Raw genomic sequence first — 20,982 nt, 5'->3', positions numbered from 1 at the left:
TTGTAACAGGTGCTCTTGAAGTAGTTCTATTTCCTCTACTGTCATTTCACTCTTTCTCTCTGTCCGTGATTTATATTCATTTTGTAGTGTAGTAGTAATGCAAAATTACTTCACCATTATTTATCCCTATGGATAACACAATGGGACCCTATGGCGAAAATTCTGCAGAACAAGTAAACAAGGTCCTTTAAATTAGCAATGATGCCTGAATATTTGGACATTAAAGCCCCATTGTTTCTTGTTTCATAAGATATTCCAAATATTAACTATAAATAAGAATGTGGACATTTATATTCTTACTACATAGATTAATTTGTAATTTTACCGTTTTCTTTGCTTTGTTTCCAGTATATGCGATACGGGAAGCTGCTACATTAAACCTGAAGAAGTTGGTAGAAAAATTTGGTCCAGAATGGGCTCAGAATACAGTGATACCAAAAGTTTTGGCCATGTCCCGTGACCAGAATTATTTGCATAGGATGACATGTTTATTTTGTATCAATGTAAGTAGAATAAAATATTTAATTTAACTGTGACTTCAATTATGAACTTAACTTTCTGTTAATAATTATCAATTTAACATTTTTCCTGAAATATTTATTTAGGTTCTTTTCTGAAGTTTCAGTTTAGATCCAATTACCAGTTGCTCAGCTTAATTTTTCCAGCTCCATCTTTGTATCTCCTAGAACTTTTAAAGAAAATGAAATAAACATTATTTATGCCATCCTAGCATTATAAACAGGTTGTTACTACATCTAATATTGTGCGTAATTGACTTATTATGGCATGCGTGCCAATAATAGCAATAACGTATTTACTATGATGTAATGCCAGAACGCTTGGTTAGATAACAGGACACTTGCAACTCATCTTGCTTACTGCTTCTATGTGCCATGTAACAAGAAATGAAATGCAAGACAGAAGATAACGTATCATTTATTTCCAATCTTTAACAATTTGTATTACTTCTGAAATATCACATAAAACAATTCTGTGGTTCAGAGAAGCTATGTTAACAAAATAAAGGAACATTTGTAACATAAAATTTGATACCTAAAGCATGGATAAATATATAATAGGATGCGAAACTGCGGTCAGCACCATCTAGATGTGGTGCTCTGAAATAAGGTGATCAGCGCCCGACGTTGTAGGTAGTGGACATTAGAACTATGTGTTGGGTACATTACTGAGAGTTCTCTATTTATCCATTTGAGATATTGTATGGGAGAGTCGAGGAGAGAAGATGGCGGACTGAAACGTACTAATAAGTGAACATAAAGTGATACGTGTGTGTATAAGCAGTGTATGTTGAACAGTGATGTTTATGGACGTTGTAAAAATAGTGTTGAATGTATTGTAAAGTAATAGTAATATAATAAATTGAACTGTCTACGTAGTTCTTGCATACTTTTCCATTGTGCTGTACAATAAATACCCAAAGAATACAATTCCAATTATCTAACCTTTTGCTTTATTTTCTGTCTCTGTCTGGTTATATTTTAATCGGGTAGTGTAAAACACATCGTCTCTTTTATCTTCCTGCTGGCTCCGGTAAGAATTTTCAGTAGAATATGCTGTGAGGAATAAAACTGTAAATGTTTTATTTTAAATTGGGTTAGTTTTGAATATTGATGAGGGTGGGAGGGAATACTTTCTGCACAGTTTAACATTTTCGTCACCAGGTGCGCTGCTAAATGCATGGAGTAATTACTCTTTTCACTACTTGGTGCGCTGCTATTTGTAATAACGCCTCTCCCAAAAATAGATGGCAGCAAGATCAATTTCTACAACAGCGCCTCTAGTATGTGTTACAGGAAACTCGTGAAGTTTCGCATCCTATTATATATTTATCCATGCCTAAAGTATAACTAGAGTTTGTAATACCTGCAAGGTCATCCATTTCTCTTTATTCAGTGCCAATGCCAGGCACAACTAATCGATACAGACATACGAAGACTTTGTCAGCTATGGATGCCAAATTATTTCATAATTTATTTCCTACAATTTATAATGCTAAGATGCCATAAAGTGGTGTAGTATTCAACTCGTGGATAATCCTATTATGACACTCGTGAAAATTCACTCATGCCATAATCATCAAGATCACTTGTTGCATAAATAACTGTTATATAATTCAGTTAATGTGCAATTAAAAGACTAAATTAATTTAGTATGATTATTTTTAATTAATTCTTGAGGTGGTGGAATATAATCTCACCAACTTCGATGAATCATAGCCTAAAATATTTTTTTAAGATAATATATTGCAGACTGGTTGCAATGTCAGAATGTTGACTATAGAGGATCGGGAAATTAGAAAAGCTCTTGTAACCATGATAGTATTATACCAGAAATGCCTGCTGATCTGGAGCTGCACTTAGTTTGGATTTGATGGAGTGATTAGATTACCTGGTTGGGTTTTTTCCGAGATTTTCAACTATAAGGCAAATGTCAGGTAATTTATGGTGAATCCTCAGCCTCACTTGATCTTGCCACAAAAAAAGTATAACCCTTGACTTGTTCATTATCTTGAAGCTTCAATGCTATGGAATACAATTAAAAAAATAACATAATAATATATCTTTTATTGATTGAGAAAGATTTCGATAATATAAGATAATGCAAACTTACGGAAATATAAGAAAAAACATTGGTCTTCATTAGGACATTCACTATATGTATTGAAATCAGACAATGATTTGTACTTTGGGGTTTAAATTTTTTTCCATGTTCTTTGCCAGATGCTAAATATACTATATTTGTAGCCTGTATGTTAAAAAAAAAAGTCTCTAGTTAATGCATTAATTTTCTTTTTGTTTAAATAGCTGCACATGAACTATATAATGAAAATATATATACAACTTACGTTGCATTGCGTTATAACTTTAAGAAATAATCTGTTATCCTTTTCCAGGTTCTTGCTGAGGCCTGTGGTTCCGAAATTACAGCTAAGTTGATGTTGCCCACTGTTCTAACGATGGCAAATGACAATGTTGCTAATGTACGTTTTAATGTAGCCAAAACCTTACAGAAGATTGGACCAGTTTTGGATCCGAGGTTGGTAGAATTTAAACTTACAAAAGCAATTGAAACAAAGAGATCTGAGGCTTTTATGATATTTGAGTTGTACAGCTTTGGGGTTTTTGTTGTCATAGGGAAGAAAAATGTCTTCAGCATTTCAGAACTTCAAAGGAAGCTTACTCATTAGGGTCTGTTGTAATCTGTGATCTGTTGTTTGCTAATACTCTTGGCTTTTGATGTCCTCCATTTGCTGTCTTGCATCCAAATAATATTTCTCTAGCTGAGACTTTTCATCTGCATCAATTTTTGTGATGGCTTGACACTTAGGAGATGGTCCTTTTTTTATTACTTCAGTGGTTTTACATAGGAGATGGTCCTTTTTTTTATTACTTCAGTGGTTTTACATAATGTACAGTATGGTGATGGGTAGAGAAACATTCTATAGAGATAAGCTGCCAAACAGTCATGACCTCTGTAGAGATGGATCAGTACCACTCACTGATACTGTGCTCAGGAAATCTGGGATTAGGTGTTTATTTTGCATGAATTTACTCCATTGTTTATTTTCACTTTCTCTTTTTAAGTGTTCCGATAACTTTTCTCTCATTGTCCTTTGTATTTTGAGTTTTGCTGCACTTTAATTGATGTTTCACAGGTAGCTGTAAAATAGTCCCCAAATCGGATCTCTGGCTGGGGTCAACTTTGGGTAAACAAAACCAGATCTGCAATCTGTGATGTTTATGAACATATTTCTTCTCTCACCATGATTAAAATATCAACCTCTGGGTGTGGCTAATGTGTCTCAGTCATTGAATTTTGACTATTGTGTGCTTACTGATTGTCATCTGCTCATGCCATGAATAAATTAAGCATACAATAAATGTTTGACTTCAGTCTTGTAGCATAGCATCAATAACTAGGTATGCAAAATGATTCATGTGCTAGAGAAAATGGTTACATTTCATATTTGCTTAGTATAAAGGGTGAACTGTAAGTAATGTCATTAATTTCATTGGTTGTACTTTGAGATATTTCAAAGAAAACCGTTTAATACAATTTTGGTCCCGTTTAATATAATTTTGCTCGTTTTTGTTTTCTTTCGGAGATAAAATTTGTTTTATATGAAACATTTCATAGCGTGTTTTGGAAAAGCCATTGATTTAATTCCCAGTATGCTTAGTCAGTTTAAAAGAGCAGGTTATTATAATAGATTATTAAAATAATTTTAGTTTTATCCTTAAATGTGCAGAAATTTGATCTGAACAAATGTAACATTTTAAAATTCCTTTTCAGAATGAAAAGTTACATCTGTTCATGTCAAATTTCTGCACATTTATAGGACAGAAGTGAAGTTTTTGCAATCAGTTATTATCATAATGCATAATATTCTGCTCTCTTAAACTGAATGAGAATTAATTCAGTAATCAATCAATCAATCAGACAATCAATCATAAAGATATTATGAAGCATGTCGACTTCATGTTGATTTCTCAAAACAATTCCACTCTGTTCTGTCTTTTGCTAGTTCCTCCCAGTATGTAATTTCCATTTCCATGCATTCCTTCTAAATTTCATATTTCCATCTACTTTGAGGTCTTCCCAGTGGCCTTCTGTTGTTAAAGGTGTTCATATGCATTTGTTTTATGCTGTTGCAGTCATCCATATGTATAACATGTCCTGCCCAATTTAATCTTCTGATCCATATTACATCTAAAATTGACAGTTGATTATAAAATTTGTGAATATTATTATGTCGAATTGTCCACTTGTTTTCAAGTGTGTCAAAAATAGGACCAAAAATTTTCCTCAACACTTTGTTTTCAAAAACCATTAATTTGTGTTTTTCCCTTTTAGTTAAGCTCCATGTTTCCGATCCATATAATAGTACAGGTTGGATTAGTGTTTTGTACAAAATGATTTTTAAATTTCTGGTTAAAAATGGGAAGATAATTTGTGAACAGCATAAAAAGTTTTGTTTGCATTATGTAGTCTGTTAAGGGAATGTCCATGAGAAAATGTCCAAAAATGAAAATAATAAAAATATATTTTCGTCTACGTATTATATATCAAATGAAAGCTTGAAATTACTATTTTTAGGCTACATATAAATTTTCTTCATTTTAAGAATGTATTGGACACTACATTATAAGAAATATGACATGGTGCAACACCTAGCAATATGACAATTCATAACATTATTTCACGTTGTGTTCAGAAGTCTAATAAGTGAGGCACACACAATTTTTAGGCACCAAGATATCCACTCTATCTTCTATTTAAAAAATATAATTCTTCTATGTAAGTACACTATAAGGAAAAATCAATATTTTTAATTTTGAAAATGGTTGTCTTCATGTCACACTACTGACAAAATATTTTAAAAGTTTCCGTAATAAGATTATTACTGGTGCAATTTACTGGTAATTTTAAGAAATGCTAGTTTATTGAGTGGTCCATAGGTGGTGCAAAAAGTTGTTTCGCTAGCAACGTCGTTTTTTTTTTAATAATTGTCCAAACATTGGTCACACTACTGACGCAGCTGCTGTTTGAAGTGTATTCAGTGCTATATCATCTGAAAAATTGCTCTATTGAGTCTAATAGCCTAATAACAAGTAGTAAATATTGTATTATATTATGTATGCAATATTTAAGCTAAAGTACCTCAGTTTGAATCCATACTTAACATAACTTTACAAGCAACTTAGGTTATTGTAGATTAATTTAAATATTTTTACTTCATCTTTTTATTATTTTTAAAGTTCTAGAATGACTAAAACTGGAGCTGAGATACAAAGGGCATATGCAGAAAAAAAAAGAATTATGAAGACTACAAACGCCATAGAGCTGCCATTGATAAGTGTTATAGAGAGAAGAGAAAATTGACAGAAACTATCCAGGAACGGAATATAAGAAAATCGAAGGCTGCGATTAGGAAGCAGAAGAGTCAAAGACAAATTGAATAGCCGGCCCAGATGGCTCAAGCGGTAGGGGCACGGCATGTCTTTATCACTTGTTCCAAAGGGTTGTGGGTTCGAGTCCCGCTTCGGGCACGGGTGTTGTGTACGTACTAGTTTAAGAGAGTGGAAAACAGAAAAACAGAAAAAAAGATAACGGAAAAATAAAAAAAATAAAATAAAGAATTACTCGAGGATAGTAGTGAGGCTTCACCATCTGCACTGGGAAAGGCATTCAAGAAAGTTGATAGAAATATGCCTCGTTCTCCAAGGAAGCAGAGGACTACGGTTGTAAAATTAGCCACAAAATACGGTGTTCCATTAGAAAATAAAGTATTAGCTATTAAGAGGGAAAGACTTTCTGATGATGTAACTAATCTCATTACAGAATTTTATGTAAATTATGAGATCAGTCGTGTTGATCCAAGTCTGAAGGGTGTCTCATCAAAAAGATTCATCACAACAGCACGACGACACCTTCTCTATCCAATTAGGGAAGTCCATAATCTTTTCTGCAGAAATATCCAAACAAGAAAGTTGGTCGTAGCAAGTTTGCCTCTTTGCGCCCTCCACATGTGAAACCATACAGGGATATGCCACATAATGTGTGTGTATGCCGCTATCATGAGAATTTCTCTAATCTTCATGAGAAAATTTTCAGGTGTCCTGCCAGGATTTGGAGCATCCATTAAAGACTTCATACAAATACTTGTCTGTGACCATCAAAAGAAAAATGAAGCGATGAAGAATGTTAACATATTTTCTGATGGGTGTGCTGGACAACTCAAGTCCGAATATAACTTTTCAAACATTACTCTTCTCAAAGAACAGTTCAATCTGTCCAATCTGACTTGGACATTCTTTGCCACATCACATGGCAAAGATGGTATTGGTGCTGTAGTGAAACGAAAGGTTTGGAATTTGGTTAGAGCCAGAAAGGTAACCGTGCGAGATGCTGAAACATTTGCTCGAACCTGTAGCTCACTCAAAGTAAATGTGCTTCATGTTAAGAGTGAGGAAATAAATTCTTTGACTCAGAAACTGGGTAAAGCTTGAGAAAATACCCTACCTATTACGAGGACGCAAAAAATTCAACATGTTATTGCTGTGTCAACCTATAAGATCAAATATAAATATTTTCCGCAGAACTCCAGTGAATTGAAGGAGTATCTTCGCCCTGAAGTCCGTAAGAGGTGGAGGAAGCGTCCAGTTCATCACAAGTAAAGAAGAGTGTGTCCCTGGTTGTAAGAACACTTGTCTTGCACATCAAATAGAAAATGCAATTGGAAGTCACACTACTGACGCACATTATATTCTAAAATACTTTTTATAATTAAAATAGTTGTAGATAATTAAACAAAACATGCAAGATACATTGAAAGACTCATATTTGCGTCACCAATCACTGTAATTAGTCCATCATTTTCAGTTTTGCAGTAACATATCAAATTGTTTTCTACTACTTCACACCAGTCTAAATATTGTCACACTACTGACGTGTAAAAAAATTGAGGTAGGATTAATTAAGTTCGACTGTTGTTAACAAAATTTTGTACATGACTTTGCAAGTTCTCAAAGAGTATATACATACATTTGGTAAATGAGATTAATAAGAAATAACTTGCTAAATTTCATACAATAATAAAAATTGTGTCACACTACTGACGGTGGACGTTCCCTTAAGTATTTCATGTTTTATGTCATTCTGTCTATCAAAACACCAAGATATTTGAACTGATTGACTGTTTCAAAAGTATCATTTTTTATTTTAAGGCTATTGGGAATCCTTTTTGTTTCAGAGATTATCATATATTTTGTTTTATTTTGTTTAATTAATTCAATAGCTTTCCCAAAATATACTATGAAATGTTTCATATAAAATAATTTTTTTCTCGAAAAGGAAGCCAAAACGAGCAAAATTATAATAAACTTTTTTGTTTGATTATCTCGAAGAATAACACGCTCAAATTAATGACATTATTTAAGAATCACTCTGTATACTTCATTTTACATAATATAACCTGCAAGTAATTGTTACACTAGTGTTTTAAGAGGTGTTTCTTCTGCTGGTAAAAGTTTATTTTAATGGATAATTATGACGAAACCATAATTTTGTTTTGCATTTGGTTCAGTCGTGTTAATGAATTATATAAAATTATCTTTGTTTATTCATCTGGTAATGACATTTTTTTTTAATAGATTGTGCAAAGAATATGATAACTTATGAGATACTGGTACATTATTAATGATTAATTTGTTTTGTGCTGTCCAATAATAATGAACAGTGATTGATTAATTAAATGTAAAATTTTAATATGAGAAAAAATATCAAATTAATATTTGATAGTTCCAGTCTGTCAGTGAGTATGTACGATTTTATCAATATAGCATAACTAATAAATATTACACTAGGAAATTAGAGCATGCACAGTGCCTGATAATCAATTTTTGACTGAAACTTTCTGAACCGAATGTATTGATGTGAGAGTGCAATGCAAGTCATAGTGACAGTTTCTTTGTTACAAACTATTAACGAATTCTCTGAAATAAATTATTCATGAGAGTCTCAAAAGAAAAGTTTGTGGTGATCTGTTGTGTCTGCTGTGATGATGAGAAAGTTTGTTACTTCCCAAGTCCCAACATTAATTTGTTGTTACAGCTGTATCCAGACGCAAGTGAAGCCAGTATTGGACAAACTGAATGTTGACACTGATGTAGATGTAAAATATTTTGCGTCTGAAGCCATTGCAGGAATTGCAGGTAAATAATAAAAGACTTCATTTTAAATTAGTAATCCTTCCTCTTGATAGTTGCATCTTTATATTTTGTGCCCAGAACTTACAGTTCACTGTATCATGGGTTAATGGCAGAGAATGTGAAAATGTGATAGCACACAATATAATGTCACCTGGAACATTAACCTTGCACCAAAGAAAGAAATGAATGAGTGGTATTAAAGGAGAGTGTAATTTGCTGTCTAAATCCCGATTAAAAATACTTTAAGATTGCATTAAAAAAGTGGACACTTTGCACAGTGTTGTCCATAAGGTTTACAGAAGTCACTCCAAGCTTGTAGTTGCTGCTCAGGCAGGCAGTTACTGTATACCACTTAATTCTTCGTCAACTTAACTACTGTTATACTGTTACTTGAAGCATTAAGTGATATACAGGCGAACCCTGCTTTTACATCTCTGCAATTTACAGGATTGTTTTTTTGTTCTCTTCAATTTTCTTATGTTCATAAAGTTATATACACCCCTCAATTATGTTAGTGTAATTTCAAGTTTCCCTCCATGTTTTACTCTGCTGTCCAACAAAACAAAAATTCAAGCTGGGAAAACCTTCAGCCAGATGCATTGTTTTCGGAATTCACGTCTATAGATAATGGTGTTCTGACTGTAGAAGAACAGTTGTTAACAAGAAACATGATTATCTCTCGTAAGGAACTCAAGACGTAATCTGCAATACTGGTGCATTATCATCACACTCTAAAGCTTATGTCGGCAATCCTTTGATACTCACGTTTACACCACTCACCACGTGTTGTTATATTACTGTCATGGTTCTTACTCCCCGAGGCAATTGTTATATAGACAGAGTCTTTTGGGTTATTGTAGGGAGAGATCGAGATCTGCTATCAGGTCTTATCTCCTCAGAAGCATCCGATCACTTATAATACACAGTCAGTGTTGCAAGGAACATCTGTGAATATTTGTTTGTAATACAGTAAACATGAACTCTTTGACATGCCAAAGTTAACCATTTGAGTCAGATGTTAATACACTCTTTAACCAAGACACACATTGTTATTTGGATCATCCCTGCCATAAAGAACAATCGGATCATCAAGTTTCACATTTTGTGCATGCTGAAAAAGAGTTATATATGGATATTGTAAGTTTTCTAGCTTCGGAATCGACCTATGGAATCGGATTTAGCAAAACTTAATTGATGCTGCATGTAGAGACTGCCAAACCTTCCAAATTTTTTCAAAACTCGATAGACTCTGTCACTTAGTTAAAGCAAAAGTCGATAGATGCTCGAGTCCTTATTTGAAATATATGCAAGTTGAGATAAAATAGTTTTCAGCATAGCATTTCAGATAATTTACTTTTCGTAGGGGTTACTATTGTGTTGCTTATTTGGTAGTAGGCTGTTGTTGCATTTTTAATTCTGTTTAGTATCTCTTGTTCTGTTCTTCGATCACTGCTGATAATTTAGAATTTAGCCTATGACATCCCTTGAGAGCTAAGGCCTCCTGCACGTAGGCAGGGTAGCTCTGATTCACTCTTTAGGTGAGCTAACCTAGAGAGTGTAATAGTACCGTCAACGGGGGTAACATTGGCCCATTAAGGGTAACTTTGGCCCAATAGAGAATATATATTTGAATTTTTATATCTCCCACAAAGTGTGGTATATCTTAATAGCTTCAACTGTACTGTGTAGATGGCAGCTCCTGTCAATATTTTGTGAGAGATATAACAATTCAAATATGTAATCTCTGTTGGGCCAAAGTTATCCTTAATGGGCCAATGTTACCCCCATTGACGGTACCTAAATACTTATAACTTTCTACTCTTTCCAGTATCTGATCATTGCATATAATATTTAATTCTTCATTATGTTTATTTTCTTTAGATATCCACATGGTCTTACTCTTAAGGCCCATTCACAATGAAAATTAAACATAAACATAACGTAAGCATAAAACCTTGTGTCCATGTTATTTAATGAAAGCATTCACAATGAATTACATAAGCATAAACTTAATCTTAATCATAAGACGTTAACATGAAAGTTTGCAAACTCCAAACTTTCATGCTTATGTTTATGCGATTTGGAAACAGTACACAAGCGGAAAGCGTGTTTTCACTTTGTGTTTAACATCTCATGGGCTTTGCCTACAGGCAATATTTTAATATATTGGCCGTGATGATAGCTAGGCGCGCAACATGGAATCATATGACGAAAAGTTGATTATTTTACATCTCCGTTTCTTTGATTTCAAATATTGAAAGCCATATACTGATGCCATTGTAGTTATTAGAAACATAAATTGAATAGCTACATCGTCAGTCATTGTGCAATTCTCCATTTTTATGTAATAGATTCTGTAGTTTTGTTGATTCGGTATGTTTGTTTCCACACACGTGTTTTGTTTACGTTATGTTTAATTTTCATTGTGAATGGACCTTGGCTACTTAAGTTTGTGGCATATGTTTATGTGCTTATGTTAATGTTTACGTTATGTTTAATTTTCATTGTGAATGGGCCTTTATTAATATTAATCAGCATCCCTTTTCTTAATACAGTGTTCATTCCATTCTGTTATCATGTTTTGTAATCTTTGTTGTGTGTCTGCTATTAATACAATGTCATCTGCATACAGTAGTGCTTGGAGATAAATTGGTCCTAGCCTACAATTCCCAACATTAGTTCGTCTGTAGTATTCGCATGTTATAAAAAAACAGTAAATAACTGACATAGATATTACAGGACATGGTTAATAATATTATTTACTCTGCTGGTCCTCATAGTCTTGTTCCATTGGATAATTAGTTAACTTATTTATTGCAATACAGTATTCTTTTGTTCATAAGGTAATCACTTCCATTGCTCTCTGTAAATTGTGCATAATCATTTTCTAAATCTTTTAGGAATCATGTTTCATTATAATCTGCACCATAAAAACATCCATTTCTGTATCAACAATAATGCAACGATATCGTCTCTACTTTTGATATGTAAACACAACATTGTTACCAACTGGAAATGTACATTAACAGCTAAACCTATAATAGAAAAGAAGCTGACACGAAAATGTCATAAATCTTTAAAAGGGGTCTTTTCTGATCTCATATCATAAGTTCTGCTATTACTACGCACATATCTCTATTTAAAATGCATTTATTTATTTATTTATGAGTTATGAAAAGAGTCCAGAAGGCCATATCATAAGTTGAAAGTTCTAGAATAAAAATTGTGCCTGGTACTTACCTTTATATTACCATTGGGGTCAGAATGGCAAGGATTCTCGCAAAGATGTAATCCAAACCTGAAAATGTCACGTTTTCTGGTATTTTATAGCAGTACAAAAAGTCCTTCTAAACCTTTTCCTGAATTAATTATTTTGTGTGTGGCCATTAAAAGATTGGTAATGTAGAAGTGGGAGTCCTATAGGCACGAAACTTGCTTCATTGTCAGAATATTCCCAGTATTTTAAAGAATGTTACCTTTTGAGAATTTTTGTTTTTGTTTCAGTAGGTTGAGGACGCAAATGTGATATACGCCACACACCGTATGACACCTCGTAAATGGTAAGTGTTCCAAAGAAATATGAATTAACTCTACTTATTTTACATGATTAAACTGTAAATTAGTTCTGAACATGTACATGAATAGTAAAAGTGCATTATTGTTGCTTTATTCCAGATTAATGTTGGTAATATGCAGAGTCCCTGATTTTAAAATTCTGATTAATGTTGTATATAGGTATCTGTTAGTGTGCCTCTAAATTTACTAACAGAAGTGCATATTTTTAGTTTTTATTTTTTGTTCTGTGCAATTGGAAAAGTGAGATAATGCTGATTTTTTTTTTTTTTTTGTAGTATTAAATTTAAATTCTCTAGCGTAAGAAAGGTATTCTGTGAAATATTTCTTGCACCATGCATTTATGGTCTAATTTTCATAAGAAATTTTATTGAAAAGTCTGCTACAAAGTAATAATAACAATAAATAATGATAATAATAAAACTTCTTATGAACTGGCAAATTAGAAATACTTTTCTCTGTGCTTTAAATAACTTGCATATAAAAATGACATACAACTAATTCACAAATGATGTGAAAAATAAAATAGATAAATACTTGTCCTTGCATATAATTTAAGAGACGTAATTTGCATTGCATTTGTGTAATTTGAAAACATTTAAGAAGATAAAAACATGAACATTTCACGTGTCTCCTGGGGAAGAACTGATTTGCATTTCTAAGAAGAGTTACTTCACAAATGGAAAAAAAAAAAAAAAAAGTATTTATTTGTTATGGACTAGAATATTTGATGGACTATTTAAAACAAATTTCGTCATCTCAATGCCATAATTCAAACTGAGAAGCGTATATTTGTCATTGTTATGAAGTGGCAATTTGGTGCACTGCCTGTAAATTAATTTCAGTCTCTGAATTCAGACATAATATGTTTTCTGTTAAGCTCTTTGGTCTGCTGAAGACACATCAACTGGTTTTTAATTGATCTTCAAGATGTGAAGGAGAGAGGAATGTTTGGGTATGTTTTTGTATTTGTTTTGCCTCGTCCCTGCAGTTTGGTAATTTAAAACAAGTGTCTTCAATTCATTTTGTCATGACTGTAATGTTTACAGCAAAACCTGTTGAGAACTATTATCAGCACATTTTGTTTAAATCAGATCGTGTATCAGGAAGATGAAGGGTCTAAACTTAATGGCGGCAGTAGAAGTGAGATCATAGACTGAAGAACTGTGTTGAACTTGGTGTAATATATTCTAAAACACAAATAGAAATGTATTTGCTCCATTGTCAGTTAAATACACAAGTAACTGTTGAGATTTTAAAATAAATTTGCTGTTGGAAAATCTTATTGACAGGGTTTAAATGAAAAATTAGCTATCCATTACTCTATCCATTTCAACCATATTGTCCGTATGATTTATGAATTACTAGGTTTAGTTATATATGTAGTGCGTATAGGAAAGAGGAAGAAGACTTGTATCAGAAGGGACAGATAGAGCACTTATATCCTCTGAAATAAATTTCATGGTAATCTATAGTGGTTTAAATTATGGGTTCTTACGCATTTAGATATCTCTGCATTCATTAGGATCATATATTCGTACATCTATATACAGTATTGCCGTAACTGCTGAGCAGATATCCAATTTTGGCAATATTTCTAGTTGCCTACATAATAAGATTTTTGCAAACTTTGAATTGATTCAAAGAAATTTGTTGAGCCATCTGGATGTTGGACTGCCAAGATTAGCGGAAAGCCTGTTAATTTTTGCTGCTATATTGAACCTGGCATACCAATGATGCACTGAGATCCTACTGCATGAGAGCCCTAATTGCAAGCAGAAAATTGAAGAGTTTGAAATATAAAGTGATTAATACTCTTGGATACGAAGTGACATCTTCAAGCTAATAGTGTAGAAGTTTTTTTTAATGTGTGTTTTAATTATAAAAAGTTGTAAATAGTAAACTTATTAGAATTGTTAATAGGATACTAGTATTACAGATTCAGAATGTTCTAATGTTTTTCATTATCCTTCTCCCAGGACATAGAAAATCGGGATTTCCATTCAGTGAATTGAATTTTTCATGTATGTAACAGTTTTTCTTTCATTGAATTGCAGTTTTATATTGAATGTTTTTCAAATATCATGTTTTGAATTTAAACAAAATTGTTCTGAAAAATATCTTCATGTTATACCTTAATTTTTTCGTGGGGTTCTTTGTATGTTGTTACAGTACAATTTCGTGTTTTGTTGTGTTATTGGACGTGTATGTAAATGTTATAAATGTGCAGAGATACAAGATAAAAATCCACCTTGTTCAAGGGGAAAAAAAAAGTTATTTTGAGTCGTATATGTGAATAATATTGTTTTGGTTTTCAGGCAGTTTTTATATTTTAAAATTAATAATTCATTATTTGAAGTTTCTTTATTCAGCATAACTTCCAAATGTTGAGAAATGGAACAGCTGAAGTAGCGCTAATTCAACTTCAATTGTTTTCCAGCTGTTTCTTCAATCTAACTTAGAGTGACGTGACATTAATGATAGTTCCACGATAGTGTACTACACGCCCAAGTTAAATCTGTGTCTGCTGGAAAGAATGTGAATTACTGTTTCCTCTCCCTCTGGCCTTCGTAACCTTTGAGTAAATACTAAGTTGATAGAGAGGTGTTTACTGTTTGTGCCAGCGAGTTGTTTGAGATAGTGGTGAATACACATGTATAGGAAGTGCTGAAAGTGTTATATCCATATAAATACTGTTAAAATGTTAATATTATGCACCGTATTTCTTACACACATTATATATATTATCTCACTCATTGCATTATCTCTTGTAACGTGACCTCACTCACAGACAAAACAGTAGGTTGTATACTAACAATTAGAGCTACTAGCGCTCATTTCTTGCATTCACGGGCGCAAATTTAACTTGGGGGCGTGATATAGTGGAATTTTTTATGTTAGGTTTTTTTTACCTTAAGTTTGGTTAGCTTAGGGTATTTCTGAATTTTTGCATTACCACATTGACCCTCTATTGGCCTGTGTGACCTGAGAGTCACATCCAGTAATTCAATTTTTTTTAACAAGAGAGGGAATGTTCTTTTCATTGTTGACCACTGTGACTTCAAAGTTACAATATGGCTGCTGTTTCCTACATTTTTTAATATTCTCTGAAGTTCATATTTTGCCCTAAGATGTCAATATTTATTTTACCACGATGTCATTGTCGACCAATGTTACCTGGAAGTCTCAACCATGTTACATAAAATAATAATGAATAAAAAAATTTAATTTTACAAATATGTGCTATTTAGATCACTATCAACTAATATAGAGACTTGAAAACATATTCTGACTTCAGAAAATAATTTGGGATATAGAGAGTTAAGGTACAAATCGATGGTATTTGGGTGAAAGGAAATAAGTCAGAAAAATGAGTTTTGAGTTGAATGAAAATTTAACATTGGACCCTTATTGAAAATAATTTTCTACAAAAATAAAACATAATAGTGGACGCAGCAGTGCATGGAGCAGCTGCACATATGTGAGCAGAGGAAGTTAAATGTATGCACTGTATGAATTGTGACATGCTACATTAGTTTAGGCTTTTCGTATGCCTTGCATATACTCAAAATTGTATAAGAATGTGCTCTTTCTTGCTGTCTGCCTTCCTTTGGTAACACTATTGTAAAAATTTTCCAAAAGCTTAGGTTAGGGTAAGTTAGCTTAGCTTAGAAGATGTCAATGATCTCTATCCCAGCAGTCTACAAGAAGATACGGATGACAGCTATTGAGTTTGGGGCTTTTTAAAGTGTGGGAAAGCTGGTGATTAGTGACATTGTCAGTACTGATCTGTGAGAAGCTAATGTAATGATGGATATACAAACGAAGTCACATTACGAAAACTGTGTTTATTTCATTATCATTTGTTCTGTTTTACTATTTTTAGTGCTTATTCTATTAATACAAATCATGCATATTTCACATAACATCATATCATATGTTTTATCTTCCTACATTTCCTTTTTTTTCACTAGGAACTACCACATATTCACCTGCATTATGACACACATCTCATTTCAAACGTAATTTAATACATTTTCGAATAATTCTGTTTTTTTTTTTATATATATCACTATCAAATATTTATATCTTCAACTCCATTAAAAAAAAAAAAAACCTGTACAAAATCCACGATTTTCACTTCTAAAATCACCAGAACTACCTGTGTGCTAGTTTCTCCAGTCTTAGAACAGGCAAGTAATATTCCAAAATCACCAGAACTACCTGTGCGCTAATTTCTCCAGTTGAACTATAAATAAGGTCTGTGGTCGTAGAACAGGCAAGTAATATTCAAAAATCACCAGAACTACCTGTGCGCTAGTTTCTCCAGTTGAACTATAAATAAGGTCTGTGGTCTTAGAACAGGCAAGTAATATCCCAAAATCACCAGAACTACCTGTGCGCTAGTTTCTCCAGGTGAACCATAAATAAGCTCTGTGGTCTTAGAACAGGCAAATAATAATTGTCGGCTTTCTGCTTTTGTTTAAACATAGTTGCAGACATTATCAATTGATTTAGTTAAATTACTCCTTGTGATTGTTCTTATGAGAAACTTGTTAAAGCTTTTAAATGATGCATATTATATGTTGAATTTAAGAATGGAGAAGATGAAATTGAATCCTTTGTCAAAGAATAGAAATTATAAAGAAGGAATGTTAAAACATAGGTTGTCTTGTTTGAATTGAGAGGCCTATGTTCAAATGTTCCATTATTAGTTCTTATTTTTAGTTCAGTATTTTTAATGCTTTCGTAGTGGTAGTGATGATATATTAAGAAATTGAAATTTGCTTAAGCTATATTATTTTATTGCAGTTTGCCATAATTTCATTACTTCACATTTTGTTCACATTCCACATTTGTCTTTACTTACATTTGTGTAATCCAAAAAAAAAAAAAAAAGTGTAAGAAATTTGTGTAGTTATCTAGGATACCATCTCTACTTATTAAGTGGATGTGCAAATTAATAATATACTTTGACAGAAGTTTAAACACAGTTTAAACTTATGTTTTTATTAAATTTATTGGTTATAATCATGAATGATGTGGGAATAAAGACATTAAGTGTAGTAGTATTCATGTGATGAAATTTCCAGGCTTTGAAGTGGAATGGACTTGAAACTCCCTAGTTAATTTGTTTACATACTACCCAGCACATCTTAGAAACATATTGACAAGCTTCGGAACTAAAATGTATTAGAATTACATTGCTGCAATAGTTTATTCATTTATATTATGGGATATAAAAGAAAAAATGTGCTCTCTCTATGCTTCTCTTGTAATAAGCCAATACTACTGAACGGAGGTCTTCTGTTACTTTGGATTGCTGCTAGATTGTTGTTAATTACTTGGGTGGTGTCAGCATAGCTGATATTCTAGTTAGTGTGTTGCATTATGTACCAAATTTTGAAGTATGTTGTTGTTAATTTATAAATCTACAGAGATGCTTGTGAATTTTGTACCTGTTTTAGGACTGGTTGTGACCGATTTTCTTTAGATTAACATTTTACCACTTAGAGATGGAAAAGTATTCTCGAAATGGTGGAGACAAAGAATGAGGTTATAATTGTGTGTGTGTGTGTGTGTGTTTGTGTGTGTGTGTGTGTGTGCGTGCGTGCGTGCGTGTGGTTTTTTTTTTTTTTTTTTACGACTCATCAGAACTGTTAAGCATACTCACACTTTGTGAATGGTGAGAGAGTCGAGATTTCAAAACAAAAGATGGAAATTAAAACTGAATTTTACTTCTTCATACATTTACTTATGTGTAGAATACATTTGCTAGAGAAACAACATACATTTGTGTAAAAGCAAAGGCTATTCCAGCACAGTCAAAACAACCCCGAAGTCTCGTTACCATTACTAAAAGTCACATTGCTTGTAACCAGTCGAGATAGAGCAAATTCAGTGTATCTCAGCTCGTATTTCCCTAGTGACCCTTAGGATATAAAGGCGATATTCTAATTCTGTCCATGTAAAGTCCAAAATGTCAGCATTAACAATTTGGATAGCTTCATTTATTTTATCCTTCTGCAAAGAGTAGCAATGTCGTTTACTGGTGTTATGTACAACTCAATAGGAAGAAGTCCAAGGGCGTAATATTAGGAGAGTGTGAGAGTCAGGCGATTGTTCTGTCACAACCTATCCATCTTTCAGGAAATGCTTAATTCAGACAGAATTTTGTGGAATGTTAACTTTGATAATTGCAATTCACACGAAGCATGACGAACCGACCTTTGAAGGATACATTGAAATGCAGCTGGCATATTGTCTATGGTTGTGTGATACACTGTTGGGCTCCCACTTTGAGGCAGGTTTTTAACACTAATGTCCCTTTGAAACTGTTGACCCATATCAGTATGTTTAGTTTAAAGGGAGGATCCCTACCATATTGACAGCAAAAATGTTGTTCAATAGTAATTGGTCATTTGAATGCAGCATACCGAACTACACATTAGGCGTTCTTTGTGGTGTCACTATGTTATTTCAATTAAATCTTGTAACACAGTAATAAAAGCTTTCAGAGTAGTAGCAGAATACTTTGCAGTATACAGCATTGCCCTATCTCGATTGGTTACAATGTGGTGACTTTGCAATGGTAATGGAACTGTGTGTGTCTATATATATATATATATATATATATATATATATATAATAGAGAGGGAGAGAGAGAGACCCGGAAAATTACAGTTGTTTGGTTGTTAAAGAAACCCAAATTAAAAAACAAATGAAAGATGAGGAGATGAGTTTTGCTTAGATAGATTTCTCTTAGAAATATTCCTCTGAAAAATACAAACCCTGTTTAAATCAAGTTACTTATGCTTTCTAAAGCTAATTTTAGAAAATTGGTGAAATGTTCGAAAGATCTTTTCTTAGTGAAGCCGGTGGGGAATGAACGTATTGGAATTAAGTATGGTTTGATGCAATGTTTTTGGGTGTTTGCACTGTGATATTGATATACAGTACAACCATTCTGTATTTCGAAGTTACATATTGGATGCGTCATCATAGAAGGCAAGGAAAGGAGGAAGTCTACTCATCTGTTAGTGATAGCTATTTTCCCATTCATTGCACGAAGATTGTTTTCATGGGGCCTTCTTGCTTGTTTTTATCTAATTTAATATTGGTGTTATGCTCCAGATTTTGTATCATGCAGTGTGTACTTACATTATTATCACAGTGTGTGAAAAACCATGTCATATATTTCTGATCTGTGTTGGGTAATATGCCAAGAATTTATTCCAATACCATACATATATTTATTTTCGATCATTTTATTCTCCCAGAAAACGTATCTTTCTTGCTTGCAGCTACCAGCCTAGCATTGGTTGCTGTACACTGTGTTTTTAGGTTTAATATGGTTTAAATATTTCGATGTATGTGAGAAGTTTACGAGTTCTCCATAACTGGAGGAATCAAATGGACAGTTCATTTCATTTGCAGAATGAATGGTGAAATCTGTACAATATATAAAAGTGAAGACATTTTGTAATATAATCAATTATAATTAATTTTTTTAATGAGATCTGTTTTGATAAGTGCTCATCTTTCCTTTCTTTGATATATATTATTCCAACATTCTTTCTCTTTTCTTGTAATGCGCACATTTGAAAAAGTTTGTATATCCTAGTTTGCTATGTGGCCATAAAGGAACCAAACAAAAACTTGAAGACTTGGATTGTTACGAATTTGTATGCCGCCACCATGTTTTAAATTTATAGTTCCTTTTTTTCCTTAATGTGTTGACATCTCATCTTATGCACATTATAGCAATGTTCTTTATTCTTTAGGTTAGAGCTGAACTGGGAAAATGCTTACAGATTCTAGTAGATATTATTTATCTCAAAGAGGAAACTTCATGAATGAATTAAAAACACTGCCTGGACTGAACAAAGTCCGTAAGAAACAACAAATAAAAATATAGAAACAAATAAAGATAAAAACTGCAAACATATTGAGTACAATGTTTCTTTTCTTTTTCCTTTCTTTTATTAAATTATAGTCATGACTTATATATAACCAGTGCATTTTATAGTATCACATCTCCTCATTTTTATTTTATAATTTTTTTTTTTTCAGTGTTTGAGGTTTATTGAACTGGAGACACTGTACCGAAGTGTTGGCTCGCTTCTGACTTCTATATGAAATGATGAACGCCTGGCAAGTTCTATATATTTATGTTGATATACATTTAAGTGAATTGTCAAACTGTGTTATTCAGAAATGGAAGTTGCCAGATGGTCACACTGTAGAGTAAAAATATTAATATTTGCATTCCATTATGCAATACAACATCAATATTCCATACGAATGGACCTAAAAATTTCGTTTTATCAGTCTTGAATTAAAGAAAAAAATGTATTAAATATGATGAAAAATATGTTCCAGTGCTATATCATTTTTTATGAAACAATAAAACACATAAAACAATTCATGTGTGTTACTGCGTAGCACCTTATTTAAGTTTTATGTCTGCCTAAAACTTTGGAATGCAATGTTTTAGAAAATATCGTACTTCCCCCCCCCCCCGCTCCCAAAATATACACATAAAAATACGGGTATGCAGCTTATTCAAAATGAAGCTGACACCATTGCCCAATTTTTCTCCCATGCAACTCCTAAGGTGGTAATGTGTACCATTATGTTCCCTCGTATTTCAATTGTTAATATTGTTAAATGGTGT

The 20,982-nt window shown here is 32.8% G+C and overlaps 1 protein-coding gene across 5 annotated transcripts in view; it reads left to right on the top strand.

Annotated features, from left to right (window-relative positions):
• Pp2A-29B (Protein phosphatase PP2A regulatory subunit A) overlaps nucleotides 1-20,729 on the top strand; it is a 62,597-nt gene extending 41,868 nt beyond the window's left edge. For 2 of the 5 annotated variants that reach the window (XM_069848015.1, XM_069848014.1), the window contains 5 exons: nucleotides 349-503; nucleotides 2,915-3,057; nucleotides 8,635-8,735; nucleotides 12,237-12,292; nucleotides 12,408-20,729. In XM_069848015.1, coding sequence (XP_069704116.1) covers nucleotides 349-503; nucleotides 2,915-3,057; nucleotides 8,635-8,735; nucleotides 12,237-12,244 — 407 coding nt within the window. In that variant the 3' untranslated portion in view covers nucleotides 12,245-12,292; nucleotides 12,408-20,729. The remainder of the gene's footprint in view (nucleotides 1-348; nucleotides 504-2,914; nucleotides 3,058-8,634; nucleotides 8,736-12,236; nucleotides 12,293-12,407) is intronic. The other 3 variants (XM_069848018.1, XM_069848017.1, XM_069848016.1) reach the window with 3 other exon arrangements.
• The last annotated feature ends 253 nt before the right edge of the window (nucleotides 20,730-20,982 follow it).

This window comes from Periplaneta americana, chromosome 15 (assembly GCF_040183065.1).
Source record: "Periplaneta americana isolate PAMFEO1 chromosome 15, P.americana_PAMFEO1_priV1, whole genome shotgun sequence".
Taxonomy (NCBI): domain Eukaryota; kingdom Metazoa; phylum Arthropoda; class Insecta; order Blattodea; family Blattidae; genus Periplaneta; species Periplaneta americana.
This window is presented reverse-complemented; position numbering and strand designations above follow the sequence as displayed.